Genomic DNA, 14,410 nt, shown 5'->3' with positions numbered 1-14,410 from the left:
AGTAGTGTGCATGAAAATCTTTTAGTTTGAGTGTCCAGAGGTGAGATATAGGTAAGCAAACCCAACTATTTCTTACCTTTGCTGCCAGGTAGTGCAGCTGGAGGGGAGATGAGACTCTGATTGTAGTTCCATCCAATGCTGGAAGATACCTAAAGCTAATTTAAAAGTTACTTTTATCATTGCCCAACAACACAGCAAATGTGTCTGCTGTGACTGGGGACTGAAGTTGACACGTGACATCAAGCTTAAGCTCCTTTTAATTAATTATCTTGGAACTGTAGCTGCATTGAGCTTTTGGTTAGATAGCTGGAGGTGCATTAATGTTAGAGCAGTACCTGTTTGTGTAAGTCTTGCAGAGAAACTGTGAATATTGTCAGTTAAATGTTAAATGAAAGCATGCTATGTGTAGATAAGAGGATTTAGCAATAATGAGTTGAATAGTTTAGATTGAAAGAAACATTTGGGTGGGTGACACAGTCTCCCCTTCTGCATGATTATGCAAAAGGATTGGTTTAATTAATTCTAAGCAAACCTTAATATGATCAGCATGGTATTAATTTTTAATCTCTTCAGTGTCTGCAGCTCCTCAGCCTCTTGGCAGAAAGCGTAGAACGTTATTTTCATTACAAAAATTTATGCTGATCCTTCCTTCCTTCTTTGGTAGATACCCTGTGTAGTTTGAAGTCTGCATCGTTTAATGGGAGTAATTGATTTTTAGTCTTTTCTCTTTATAACTGTTAATGATTGCCACATCTTCCTGTGATCATAGACCTAGACTTCTGTTTGCCTAGTTGTCTCAGATATTTTTCAATCCGTTTATTATTTTTCCTGCTCTCCTCTAAAATTTCTCTCCTATTTGTCCTCTTTGTGCCTCATTATGGTGCCCAAACTGAATGCAGCACTTCCAATTGATGCCAAGCCAGTGCTGAGTAGAGTGGAATAAGCACCTTGCTCATGTGATACATGGTATTTCTGTTAAAACAGCCCAGCATGGCATTTTACCCTTTTTTTTTTTCCCTTTGCAAGAGCATTAAAATAACTTGTGTTCTGTTTTCCATCTCTTATTGTCTGTGCTGCTGCCTAAATAGCTAATGTATCTTTTTTTGTTCTGTCGAAGCATTGATAATCCCCGTCTCTATATTCCTCCCGATTTTAAGTTGACTAGTTTTAGTGCATTCTCCTCCATTTTTCCCCTCTCTGTGCTCTGTGGATCTCTAAGCCCTGCCTGTTTCTCTCTCTCTCTGTGTGTGTGTGTGTGGCCAGGTCCAGCACTTCTCCTCGGGGCCGCAGGAGTGGAACAACAGCAACTTCGCCCCGCGCCGCCCGCAGCAGCCCCAGCAGCAGCAGCAGCAGCCTTTCCTGGTGGGCACCGTGGCCAGCCACGCCTTCTCCCTGCCCCAGGGCAGCCCCAGCCACCTGCCAGGCAGCTCCCACCTGGGTGGGCAGCCCGCCTTGCTGCCCTACGCCTCTCCAGCCCCCGTGGCGCACCTGCTGGCCTCGCCCTGCGCCTCCCGCGCGCTGCTGCAGCACCCGCCCTACGGGCTGAGCCACCCCGGCAACGGCATCGTGCACCAGGTGCCCGTGGGCATCAACCCCCGCCTGCTGCCCTCCCCCAGCCTGCAGCAGACTCAGTACAAAGCCCTCTTCCCACCCCACTCCTACGTGGCCGCCTCGCCCGCCGCCTACGCCGCCTTCCCGCTGAGCCCCAGCAAGCTCGGCCAGTACCCCTTCATGTGAGAGCTCACCCCGTGCTCAGGAGGGCTGGCTGGAGAAGAAACATGGTGTTTGTTACGTATTTAGCCATGGCACAACAGGAAAATTATTTTTTTGAATCATGTAGACTTGGGTGCAATTTAAACAACTCTGAGCTTTAAAAAAAAAAAAAAAATACAAACTCACTTTTAATGTGTTTTGCACATTTGGTATAACTTGTCTTTGGTCATGTTATCTTCTTATATAGTAACTTTAGACAGGTGACTTATGGGAGCAGAAGTCTGGTTTTGCTCCTGCTATTTTTTATAAAATTGCCTTCTAACTAGTGCAAGACACGTCTACATTTGGGAAGCCATTCAGTGTACAGAACTAGAGCAACAGATGCACATGTGTCAGCAGTACAGGTGTAGAAGTAAACTCGTTTGTGTTGCGTATCTTGGTGTTTAAATGTTGAGTCACTTATCTAAAAGTTGAGCTGTTGTTCTTCACATTGCATGTGTCTTTTGCATGGGCAAAGAAAAAGGCCTAAACATTGCTCTTAAATGTTGTTGTCCTAATAATCTCAGCTGCATTGTAAACTGTTCCCACACATAGTGCCTTAAATATTTGAGGTTGTTAATGTTATTACTTATATATAAATGTTGAGGACTGCAGCACTTAAAAATTCAGATCTGCTGATTTTTTGATAGCGTAATGCTCATTTTGGGTTTTGTGTGGTATTATTTTAGTATTGGGTGTATTTTCCTGATTGAGAAGGCAGCAGGTTTTGCTGTAGCTGAATTTTGCTGTCTTTTTTTTCCCCCCCAGAATGATCTAGCTTCAAGACAGGACTTTAGTAGTGCTTAAGGAAAGTTGATTCAGTAGCTATTGGGTAGAAACATGCAAGACAGTATTTCATACTGGTAAATGGAACTGCAATACAACCTGAGTAGTTTATTTTAAAAGTGTTTGTCTAATTGGATATAATAAAATGTTTAGAGGTGAGGTAGGCATGACTGACTAGCTAATGAAAGGAGAAGCCAAGTGCTCGTTGATCCATGATGTGGTTTCATCTTAGCTTGAGCAAACCATGCAGTATTTAATAACTAGTAGCAGAATATTTACTGTTGAAGCTTGAAAAAGATGTGAGTTCTTTGTGTGCAATCTTTCATTTATGCATGGGAGAGATTTTAGTCTTTTTACATGAATAGTATTTGTTTTAGCCTGTTGTGGGTGTTTGCTTATTTAATACATTCCGTCAGGGACGTAAATTACATGCTTTTTGCATTATTATTATTATTTTTTTTTTCTCTCTCCTTAGGAAGTGTGTCTTTTCGTTTTTTGTTTTGTTCAAATGAAGTTGCTTTTGCAGCACCAAAGACTTAATCATCCATTTCCTATAAAAGGTAGCTACTTTTTCATAGACCTCAAGTATACTGTAGTGTAGAGATGGGATTTATGGAAGGTATTAAGCTGAGGCTGTGTTTTAGCTTATGGGCAAGTAATAAATTGTATCATTTATCTTGAATGTATCATAGATAAGCTGCTATATAATGATTGCCACTTCAGATAGCTGTGAAATTAGGTGATTAACTAGTTCTTTCTTAGCCTTCTAATTTCTGTACAAGTCTAATTACATGAAATAGAAGCTGGGGTTTGGGTTTGGTTTATTTTTTTTTTTTTTTAATTTTTATTTTGTTTTCATGTTTGAAGTGTCGTAACTACTATACTGTAAATGATGGAAGATGATTGCATATGTTTTTTTGGGGTGTGTTATTTGCATCAGTATTTTATCTCCATTAACTTTGAGCTCATCACTGCATATAAGTGGATGTATTAATGTAACTTAATTTTTTTATGTTTTCATATTGGCATTGTGTAGACACTTAAGAAGCTGCATCTTGCAGGCTTGACTTAACTTTTTTTAAAACAAAATCTGGAATACAATCCTTGCAATGTTGACTGGAATAAGAGTGCAAAGCATTTGAGTTTAACTCTGTCAATAAGCTAATAACTGGTAATCTTTTTCTTTACTCCACTAACACAAGCAGTGTTTTATTTAATGAATGTCTGAATGAAATAAATGTGCCTACATTTGATTTATTTTTAAGTAATAACTAAAATACAACAGTATTAGAACAAAAAAAAAAATAGAGAAAATACCAGCAGTACATTTTTAATCACACTGAAAATTAAGGAACGTAATTTTTCCCAAAACTTTCAATGTTTTTAGTAATCAACTCTATGCATTTTGTACAAGTGTGTGTGTATATAAAGTATACATTAGCAACTAGGAGTATCCTGATGAATTTGAAATCTTACCAACACGTATGTAAAGCCTAAACATGGGGAGTCAAATTGGATGTCCACCTTTACCACTTCAAACTCGTGCTGCTTTTCTGTTCACTCCCTTTTTTTGGTGCTCACTCCATTGCAGGCAATGGACACACCAAGAACCACCAATGCAAGCAGAGCACATTGATTTTTGTATCGTGGTAACAAAAAAAAACCAACAAAGAAACAACAACAAAAAAAAACCTGCTTTTTTTTTTTCTTTTTTTTTTTCCTGGGGCCACGGGGATCATCATGGGTCTGATGTAATTTCTCTACTTTCTTTTTACTGTGCTTAAAGTTTGGAGCTGATGTGCTTGTTGAATTGACACCGTTCTCTGTGTGTCACCACCACAGTGTCCTGCCCTGTGCAGGGAAGGGTTGCTGGAAACGCTCCCCCAGATTAGATCTGCTGCTCTTTCTTTGTATTATAATCTTAGAAACGTCTGCATTTTAAAGAATGAAATACTTGGGATCCTGTCACAGCTTAAATTCAACACCCCAGGTGACTGTCCCTCCTCCTCCCGCAATGTACTCTGAGAGAACAGACTCTTGTCACTGCAAGTGTCTGGGGCCCATCTGCAGAAAAAAAAAAGCTTTCAGGGTGAGGGCCTTTTCTGTGAAAAAAGTCATCCTCTGAGAAGCATTTTTACACAATACCGTTTTAATGCCTTTTTTAAATAAAACACTGCATGACTATGGAATTGCATATCTGCATATTACTTTAATTTGCAAGGTTTTATATGATGAATTTCTTGTGTTCAGTTTTTAACTTCAGGGTGTTTTATTGGTCAAATATGCTACTGTATTAACTCCTCTTTTTTTGTTTTGTTTTAATTTTTAAATTTTCTGTTTTTACTGCTAATTAACGTGGTTTGTGTTAAGTAAAAGTTAAATCACACTGCAAGCTGTAGGAAGACTTGTTCTAGAAACACCCAGTGATAGAGACTTGATTAATGAGGTTGAACTGTTACTGTTTAACAATTTGTAGACTTGTGGCTTTTTTTTTTTTTGCTTTGGATTTCTCTGCTACACTAGTTGGCCATGTAGCAATTGCACTGTGCAATATTACAATATGAGGACTGGGAAAATTTTTTATGGATGTAATGTCTCTTACAGTTTGCGATAGTATTTCTTTCTAGTTCTCAGTGATTTAAATGTGACCAAGCCTTCTGTACTTTGTCACAAAAAGCGGGTTTTCCAGGTGACTATTTTGGTGAGTGTCAAAATAAGAATTTATGGTGTATTACTGTCAAGATTCACTTTGAATTAAAATATATATTGCAGCAGATGACTTCTGGTGGCTTTTATTTTGTTGCTGTGTTACATGAAGGCAAATGATGAAAATTCACAGAGAGGGCTCTAACATTCTGATGTGGTCATTCAACTGAACTTCTTTTTGAAGTTTTAAATTTGATTAGCTTGCTTCAGAGGCTCTTGAGAAGCCATCTTCAGTGCGGCCACACCTCGAAGGCTCTTTGTTCTGGATGTCCCACTTTTACAGCCTCAGAGGAAGGTGATCTGGCCCAGATAGCAGCAGACACCTCAGTGCTGCTGAGCTTTGTGCCAAGCTGGTGGCAGCTGCTGCTGGGCCAGCAGGAAGGTGCTCCTGCTGCCACAGATGGCCCCACATGGTCAGTGCCTCCAGATGGCCACCTGCCATGTACCAGACGTCCATGGAAGGCACATTTGGCCGTGCTGTTGTCAGCCAAATGTGCTCACTGTGCCCTGGGCTGCAGTGCTTCCTAAAGCTGGTGGTTGGGTGGGGGTTTCTGTGCCTAGCACTGTGTTTCAGGGTCAGTCAAAAATGAAGTGTAAAAGGCTGAAATGACAGTACAGTGTATTTTTGATGCCAGAATAGTTCAGAGTTGACAGAAAGCTTTAAAGTGCTAAATGTGAGGATCAGGTGAGATCTGGTAAGATCTGATGAGGATCAGATCCTGCTGATGTGGGTCTGTCACTGTGCTTCAGTGCTGTTGGTCGCAGTGTCTGCAAAGCTTTTCCTGCAGCTCTGTGCCTCAGGTGATGTGTAAACACCTCTGTCCAAATTCTGCAGATACCTGTGGCTTCAAAAGCTGCTTCCTTTCCCTTCTTTACAGCTAGCCTTGTGTATTGTTGACTTTTAAATGCATATTGGTGTCTAGATCCCACTTTTCCCATAGCAAACAGGGCCCCTGGCTCAGTGCATTTCACACTCTCACTTCTGGCAACATCTAACAAAGAAGGAAAGGCAGCCTGAGCCTTTCAAATGAATTCTCTGCCTGTGAAGTCCTTTCTGTTAGTAATGATGTCCAGTTGTCCCCTGTGTTCTTTCCCATCCTGTGGACAGGCAGTTATGTGTAAGTCATCTTCCTCTTTAACTTTCTTTAGGGTGACAAACACTGCTTTAAAATTGGGTATTTTCCCTGTCACTAAATGCAAAGTACACGTTCGTACTGCAGTTAAGACGGGAAATTCATTCAAGGAAAACCTTCCAGAGTCAATGGGGCTGTCACATGCAGGACAAAGGGGCTCAGTGAATGAGCCTGGCTTTTCAGCTGGGCAGGTGATCAGTGTCTGGGAGGCAAGAGAGAAGCTCTGTTTGCTACAGCTCACAAAGCAGTGCTGGTGCCTGTGCTGGAGTCACACTCAGCCCTGCAGCTGTTGCACACTGTGAAGCTCCTGCAGGGGACTGAGGCAGCACAAGTGGGAGTTTTGGGAGGGCTGTGGGCAGTGCTGCTCCCCACTAGAGAGGGAAAGGTTCAGCAGGTGCTGTCTGAGCAGGGCAGAGCTCTGGGAGCGCCAGGGGAAGGCTGCAGCCCCTCCTGCCTCTCCCCACCCTGACTGTGCCTGCCCTGCTGTGCAGGAAGGCTCATTAAGTCATGGGTAAGGTTTGAGGGTGATTAATGTTAATTATACCTTCCTGCCTCCCACCTGTAGGAAGGAAGTTGCATTTTGTCTCTCAGGAGGGGTGGATTTGTGCTCTAAGCAGGTTCAGATAATTCTACCTGCCCTTGTCCTGGGGAACAGCACTGAGTATGCTTTGTTAGAATAATAAAGCTTTATGCTGAGAGGATGAAGTACACATTTGGATGGATTCTTCTCAGACTCTGAAATGGCAGGTTGGGAGCATCTACAGCCTGTTGGCAGAGGTGCCTGGAGGCTGCACTCCATTCTGTGCTTGTTTTGGGGAGTGAGATTTTCATGAAAATGAAAAATGCCAACTGTTCTGCTGCAAAGAGATACCATGGCCTGCCACCAGCTTCACAGACAAGTCACTGTCTCGCCACAGTCACTTCTCATCCATGAATGAAATCCTCATCTTATGGGTTCCCTCATCAAAAGAAGCAAGACTTGGGATGCTTGCAGTAGGTCTAGTGCAAGCAAGACAATTTTGGATCTGGAAGAAAAAACCCGACCCAAACAGGATTAGAAAAGTTAAATTTAGGAAGTAGTTAACTACAGTTGTTTGGTAAAACCCCGGTGATTTTTCACTAGCTGTAAAAGATCCATTCATCATTCTGGAAAATACACATTTTTAAAATAATTTGAAATAACAAATCAATCTGCTACTTGTATTTTCTACATAAAACATGCACACACACACTGTAATAGAAAATTAAGAGAAAACCATAATGCTTGAGAGCTAGACTGAAAAAAGTGCTGTGAAAATTAGCTTATTGATGGCTCTATTACAAAGTCGAGTTCTGTCAAAACCTAGAAAAATAGGAAAACGACGAAATGAGGTTTGTGCGGGGCTCCCTGAAGGTGCCAGCAGAGGGCCCCGCACTAAACGTGCTGGCCTGGATTGAGCAGAGTGATGAGCAAGCTCCATTTCACTATAATAATCATAAACTGCCATCTTTGCTCTGGATAATCGCTGGCACTCATCAAGGGGAAGCTAATTTTGCACGGAATGAATTAGTGATTTGGGGGGGGGGGGAAAGCAAAACGGTGGAACTGGGACAGCATAATTGCGTTGGTGACACGGGGAGCGTGCTGAAGCAGTCAGATAAATGTGTAATTATGGGTTGTCAGGGCTTTGGATGCTGCCAGCGGCTGGGTACCAGGGTGTCAAGCCGTGGCTGGACCATGCTGAGGTTTGCTGCACCTCAAACCTGACTTCTAAGAATTTCTCAGCACGACAGCTTCCAGCAGAGCAGAGTTTCTGGGAGGCTGAGGCAGCTTTCCTGCGTGTAAACAAAGCTGCAGCCTTTCAGGACCAGCTCTCAGAGTCCTGGAGCATGTTGTGCCCCAAAGCCACCTTTGCACTGCTCCTCCTCCCACCGTCACTGCCTGTTGCCCCCAGGCATGGGCTGGGACTGAAAGAATTCATGGATGCAGTTCAGGGAAAGAGACGATGCCAGGATAAAGATTTCCCGCTGCTTCTGCTGCAAACGGGACTTGGTGAAGACGCTAAATGGGCTGCCCAGTGCTGGGTGTGGCTGTGCCCGAGGCAGCAGCTGGGGCTGACCCCTTTGCTGTCCAGAACACATCCCCTGCGCTTCGTGTTGTACCCTAAAGCAAAACAGAGAGGATCCTCTCTGTCCTGGATCTTCCCTTCGAGTCAGGGTGTCTGAGCCCCATCCCAGCCCGGGAGGGAGTGATGGAGCGAGCACACGAGAGGGGCGACCAGAGAAGACCTCTCCTGTGTTTCTTGCTCAGCAAAAAACGCCTGAGGACGTAGCTGCCGCTTTGGTCACCTCCTGCGGTACCCTCGAGCTCCTCTATCCCCAGAGCTGCTTCTGCACTGGCAGAAATGCTGCCAGGGGTGCTCGGGCTGCTTTGCCGGGAGGAGGTACTGGCTGCTGCCTGGGATAACGAGGCACATCTTTGGAGATGTCCCGGCCCGGCCACTCCCAGCTCGGGACATCAGTGAGCAGAGAGGCACTTTCAGCCTGCCCGTGTCGCAGCACCGCTGCGGGCGGGCGCACCTCCGTTCGCACCCAAAGGCGGCGCGGGGCGCAATCGCTTCAGCACACGGGGAGGTGACACATCCCCGGGACCCAGTGACCCATCCCCGGGAGCCGCTGTCGCCGGGCACGGGCCAGGACCCAGTGACACATCCCCGGGACCCAGTGACCCATCCCCGGGACCGAGTGACACATCGCCGGGACCCAGTGACCCATCCCCGGGAGCCGCTGTCGCCGGGCACGGGCCAGGACCCAGTGACACATCCCCGGGACCCAGTGACCCATCCCCGGGACCGAGTGACACATCGCCGGGACCCAGTGACCCATCCCCGGGAGCCGCTGTCGCCGGGCACGGGCCAGGACTCGGTGACCCATCCCCGGGACCCAGCGACCCATCCCCGGGAGCCGCTCCCCGTTCCTGGCCCGGGGGGCTGCGGAGGGGTCCCCGTGGCCCCGGCAGCGCCGCCCCCTCTCCCGCCTCCCCGCTCTCGGAGGGCGGGGAGCGGGGCCGGCGCTGGCGGCGCCCAGAGCCCTTTGTGGGTGGGCGCAGCTCGGTTCCGCCGGAGCCCGAGCAGCCGGGCCGGGCGGCGCTCAGCGGGCAGAGCCCCCGGGCGGCATGCGGGGCCCCCGCTCCGCCCCCTCGGCCGCCGCCCGCCTGCGGAGCCGCCGCTCCAGAGCCCGGCCGGCCATGGGCAGCGCTGCCCGCTGAGCGGGGCCGTGCCAGGCGCGGGGATGCGGCGGGCGGCAGCGCCCGGCCCAGCGCCCCCGCGCAGCGCCCGGCCCGCGGGCCGAGCAGGAGGAGGAGGAGGAGGAGGAGGAGGAGGAGCGGGCCCGGCCGTGCTGCTGCTCCTGGCCCTGAGCGCGGCCGGACCGCCGAGCGCCCGCGCCCAGCCCGGTAAGCAGCAGCAGCAGCAGCAGCAGCAGCAGCGCGGGAGATGCGCGGGGCCGCCGAGCAGCATCACCCGCCCCGGTGAGGGATGCGGGAGAAGGCGAAGCGTGCCCGGTGCCCGGTGCCCGGCACCGCCGGGAGCAGCGGGGAGCGCCGGGCGCTGCTCTTTGTCTGCCGCATCCCGTTTGTAGCGAGGCTCTCTGTGCGCCGGGGATGCTCGGGGTTTGTGCCTTTCCCCGAGACAGCCAGCGCTGCCTGGCGCATTTCCGATGGGACGGGATCCTCGGGTTAGGGCTCCTTCCTCGCACGGGCAGAGGCTTTTGTTAAATCGATTCTGGTGATTCTCTGTGTGTGTGTGTGTGTGGTGCGGAGGAGGGGAAGATAAGGAGGGGTTAGCAGAGGGCAAGCTGTGCTGAGATCTGAGCTAAAATCTAAAATGCAGCTGAAAGAAAGCTCCGACAATTTCTGGGTTATTTTTTTTCCCATTTCCCTGGACTTTTTGAGCCGGGCAGTGTCCTGTGCTCTCCAGACTTCTCACAGCTGTGGAGGTACTCGGTGACCTCAATGCAGAAATGGTTACTGTTGCTGGCAGTTATTGTGTGTGCCAGGTAGAGATGCCAAATATAATTCCGAGGCTATGTAAAAGAGGCTAAAATTGATATAGGGCTCGATTATTTCTATGGATTTAAGAAAGGACTAGGTGTGTGAGTCCACATTTTGAAGCTGTTAACAAGAATGCTCAGTAATTGTGTACAATTGGTGTCAGTTTTATAGCTATAACATAAGAAGGTTTGTCATCTGCAGGTTGTAGGTTGGTGGAGCAGTGCCTCTTTTACTGCATTACTTGTGCTGGGCATGTAAATGCCACAGTCTGATTTACCTCTGTGGCACAATGTCCAGAGGAATGGCTGATTTTTTACCTTTGCTTGTCAAATCGGTCTGGATTTCACAGGATCTCTCGCACCACACCTGAGTTATGAGATGTGCTCCTTCCCCTGGAGGCAGCCAGGCTCTCAGAGCTCAGCTGCCAGAGCTGAGGTATTTCTGACAATGCAACAAGACACATCTCCACGCTCCAGGATGAGATTCAAGAGCAGGATGAAAAGTGTTAATAATATTCTGTTTCTTCCTTTGTGGTGTGCATGTATTTATGGCACAGCCATGATCTCATTTGTAAGTGAAGAAATCCAATAGAGTTGAAAAACTCTTGTATTTGTAGGTATCTCATAGCCAACAGCTTGGAAAAGAGAAAAAGGGGTGAGAAGCAACAACAGCACCAAGCCAAAGTGCATCATCACAGTGTACACAGCACACACAGTGGAAAATACTGTCACTGATAGGCTTTGCCTGGGAATTTCAGGTTATTGGGTAGTTACACTAAGATACTAAACAGAATTTGTTGTACTTGATAGCTTTGAGCTTTACAGCTGAAATTGCAAATAAAACTTTACTACTCCTGTGCCGTGTTGATCACTAGATATGATTGCTGAGGTGCATTAATTGGATGTCAATTAACCTTGAAAGCTCTGCCTCTTGCACATGCAAGGAGCAAAACGTGGTAGAGCCAAATTTTCAGTCAAGAACATTATTTGTGTCTAAGAATGTTTATAGAGAGCAGCCCGGGCCTGGATTTCTTTTAAGCAAATGTGCTTTTAGTCATTTTGGTGATGACTACAGGAATGTGTGTGATTAATAGAGCTGATCTACTGCCATGGAGTCCAAGGGGTGATACAGGATGCAGTAAACACCGGGAGCAGCACTTGTCATGCACCATTTCTACTGCAGCTTCCTCCAGTGGCAATGTTTGACTCTCTGGGTAAATTCTGTCTGTACAGATGCACACACTCGTGGGTAAATGCTCCAGTCTTCTTTTGGGTTTGTGTGCAGCATTGCAGTGTGTGGAGACAAAGCAGGGAACCAGGAGCATGGAGGGGACAACCTGTTTGACTCTGGTGCTGCTGCTTCAGAAGACAACTCAACATTTTCCTCATCTCTGAGATCAACCATATTTCCTTAGACTTCAACAAAAATTGAACACAAAGAGAGACCCTGGCAGGATGAGCATTCAGTTTCCAGGTGTTGGGCTCAGAGGGATTGGTTATCTCTGTGTCAGGGGCTCAGGGCTGGTCAGTGCCCTGGGACTCTTTCACCATGGACTACAGAGTGATTAGGTTTCAAACATCAGATGAGAAGTTTTATTTGTAGTTTTACAGGTATTTTATGCTCTCTAGCTGGGTGCATGCCATACTGCCCAGTGACATGCAGAGTTAATAATTTCCACAGCGTCTCACCCCCAGGACCACTGCTTGAGTTCAGGCTGAAAACAAAGTTACATTGCCCACCATAAATCAGGATTACAGAATGGCCAGGGCAAAAATGAGGTCAAACTGAACATAATCTGTCAAGAAAGAAAAAAGTAATGCACCAGAAATGGAAGGAGGGAATCTGAGGGTTTGGGTTGACTCCTACCATGCTCCAACCAGGTAGAACTCCCTCATGACCCAGAAGTGTGAGCTGTGGGCAAACATTTTCCCTGGGAGAAGAAGAAGAAGGACACAGGTTGGAATGGCAGCTGTTGAAAGGTGATCTGGTGTTGCTGGAGCATCTCTCAGCCAGTGCCACCATGGTTTGGGTAAAGCAGAGGGAAAGGCACATTGTTCATGCTTGTGCTGCTCATGAGATTGATCAGCTAATCAGAGGGACTGCAGTGGGGGGCCTGTGGAAATAAAGTTTTTAGAAACAATAAAACAAACCTTTTACATTTTGAATCACCCTTTATGCTTGCTCGTGGAGGCTGTTTGAACGATAAACGTGTCAGGGAAAGGTCCATTTCCCCCTGTGCTGGCTGAGCACCAGCACAGTGAGATCTCACCTTAATTAACAATGATTTCACAAACAATAAGGACACCTCCAGCGCCAGGGCTGCTTCTCCCAGCTGGAGCTTTGATTGAACAACTCACAGAGTGCTCTGTGCCAGCTGCTAAAGTGCCAGAGCCACCTCCCACAGGCCACAGCTCCCGATGGATGGCAGCTCCTGAAACTCCCCAAAAAGCACCAGAATTGGTGCATCTGGGAGTGCAGGGGCTGCTGTCCTCACTGCCCAAGGGGCCCAAGGGGTGAGGGCTGTGAGCACATGGGGCACCCGTCCTTCCCTAGATCCAGCACTGTGGAAAGGGATAAGGACATGGGAAAAGGATGAGGACATAGGAAAAGGATGAGGACATAGGAGAAGGTTAAGGACACAGGAAAAGGATAAGGACATAAGAGAAGGATGAGGACATAGGAAAAGGTTAAGGACACAGGAAAAGGATGAGGACATAGGAAAAGGATGAAGACATAGGAAAAGGATGAGGACATAGGAAAAGGCACCCTCCATCTCCTGTGGTCGCTCTCCACAATTCCCAGCAGTCCAGCATTTTGGAAGATCAATAGTCTCAGACTGGTCATGTTGCTCTATCAATGTTCTGATCACCCCAAGAGAGCAAAATGCATGCAGACACCTCGGGTGCCCTGTGAAAGAGCAGTGAAAAGTCCCAGTTCTGCCTCATTTTAGTCAAATCATCACTACAGCAAGGGCTGAAAATGGGCTGCCAGGGGCACTCAAGAAGGTGCTTCTTTGGCAGGATTTGAGGTTTTCATGTATGTGCTTGGCACAGACCCTCCAGCCATGAGTTACCCTCTCCCACTGCATTCCTGGATCTGAGCTGATAATAAATAATTAGCTGACAGTAAATAACTCTATCCATATAGCCAGAGAATGCTCTAAATTCATATATACTGAAACCATGCTGATGAATCTCCACAGATGTTTTCTAATGTTCTCCATAGATGAAGACAAGCAAGTAGCTCAGAGTAGATGGAGGGGTGTCCATGTTTTTCCTTTAGGGAATGCTGACTGGCTGTTTATGGTAAAGGGACTTTTAAATCTTATTTTCTGACATGTTCACTCACCCAGGAGTGTATTGCATCCTCCTAGTCTTCAGTGGGCTGATTTTTTCAAGTATTTCATACTTGCTTGAGGTCAGGCCGATGAACAAGAGGAAGGGGACTGTGAGTAATTTTCTGTTTATGGTATTTTCTTAGTCATGTGGGAAAGGTTGTTTCTGCTGCTGGTAAATACTGGGAATGTTTGCAGATGAATTTCATTCAATGTCCAAACATGTCAACATTTCATTAAAAAAGAAATAAGGCATTTTGGTGGCTATTTACTGTTCTCACTCCCTTCTGCTGAGTCCAGTGGAGGAACTGCTGTACTTCCTGAAGTGACCTGCCTTTTACTGCTAAACCAGCAAGGTGGGATAGCACTGAGGGGCTTTGCACAGGGCATTTCTCAGCTCAAACAGCGCACAGAAAATCTCCCAGTGAGGGTATTTAATTATAAGTCAATAGATATTAATCTAGAATATATAATTATTTAATATATATATTATTTAATATATATTTAATATATGATTATTTTATATATAGTTATACATTTTAATGTAATATTATATAATGTATAATTAATATGAATAATATATTTAAATAGTGATTACTTTTTGGAGGTATATACAGCTTGTATAGCAAAATGTAACACACATATTTCTACTTGATCTGGAGGTTAAAT

The 14,410-nt window shown here is 46.2% G+C and overlaps 2 protein-coding genes across 6 annotated transcripts in view; both read left to right on the top strand.

Moving 5' to 3' along the window:
• HIPK3 (homeodomain interacting protein kinase 3) overlaps positions 1-5,314 on the top strand; it is a 69,342-nt gene extending 64,028 nt beyond the window's left edge. For all 5 annotated transcript variants that reach the window (XM_036383983.2, XM_036383979.2, XM_036383981.2 and 2 more), the window contains exon 16: positions 1,264-5,314. In XM_036383983.2, the coding sequence (XP_036239876.1) occupies positions 1,264-1,737 (474 nt within the window). In that variant the 3' untranslated portion in view covers positions 1,738-5,314. The remainder of the gene's footprint in view (positions 1-1,263) is intronic.
• A 3,663-nt stretch (positions 5,315-8,977) lies between these two features.
• Positions 8,978-14,410, top strand: part of KIAA1549L (KIAA1549 like) — a 136,245-nt gene continuing 130,812 nt past the window's right edge. Inside the window, 1 exon segment of the mRNA XM_036383582.2 lies at positions 8,978-9,810. Within this exon segment, the coding sequence (XP_036239475.2) occupies positions 9,648-9,810 (163 nt within the window). The 5' untranslated portion in view covers positions 8,978-9,647.

Source organism: Molothrus ater, chromosome 6 (assembly GCF_012460135.2).
Source record: "Molothrus ater isolate BHLD 08-10-18 breed brown headed cowbird chromosome 6, BPBGC_Mater_1.1, whole genome shotgun sequence".
NCBI lineage: Eukaryota > Metazoa > Chordata > Aves > Passeriformes > Icteridae > Molothrus > Molothrus ater.
The sequence above is the reverse complement of the archived record's forward strand: the minus strand, read 5'-3'. Positions and strand labels throughout refer to the sequence as shown.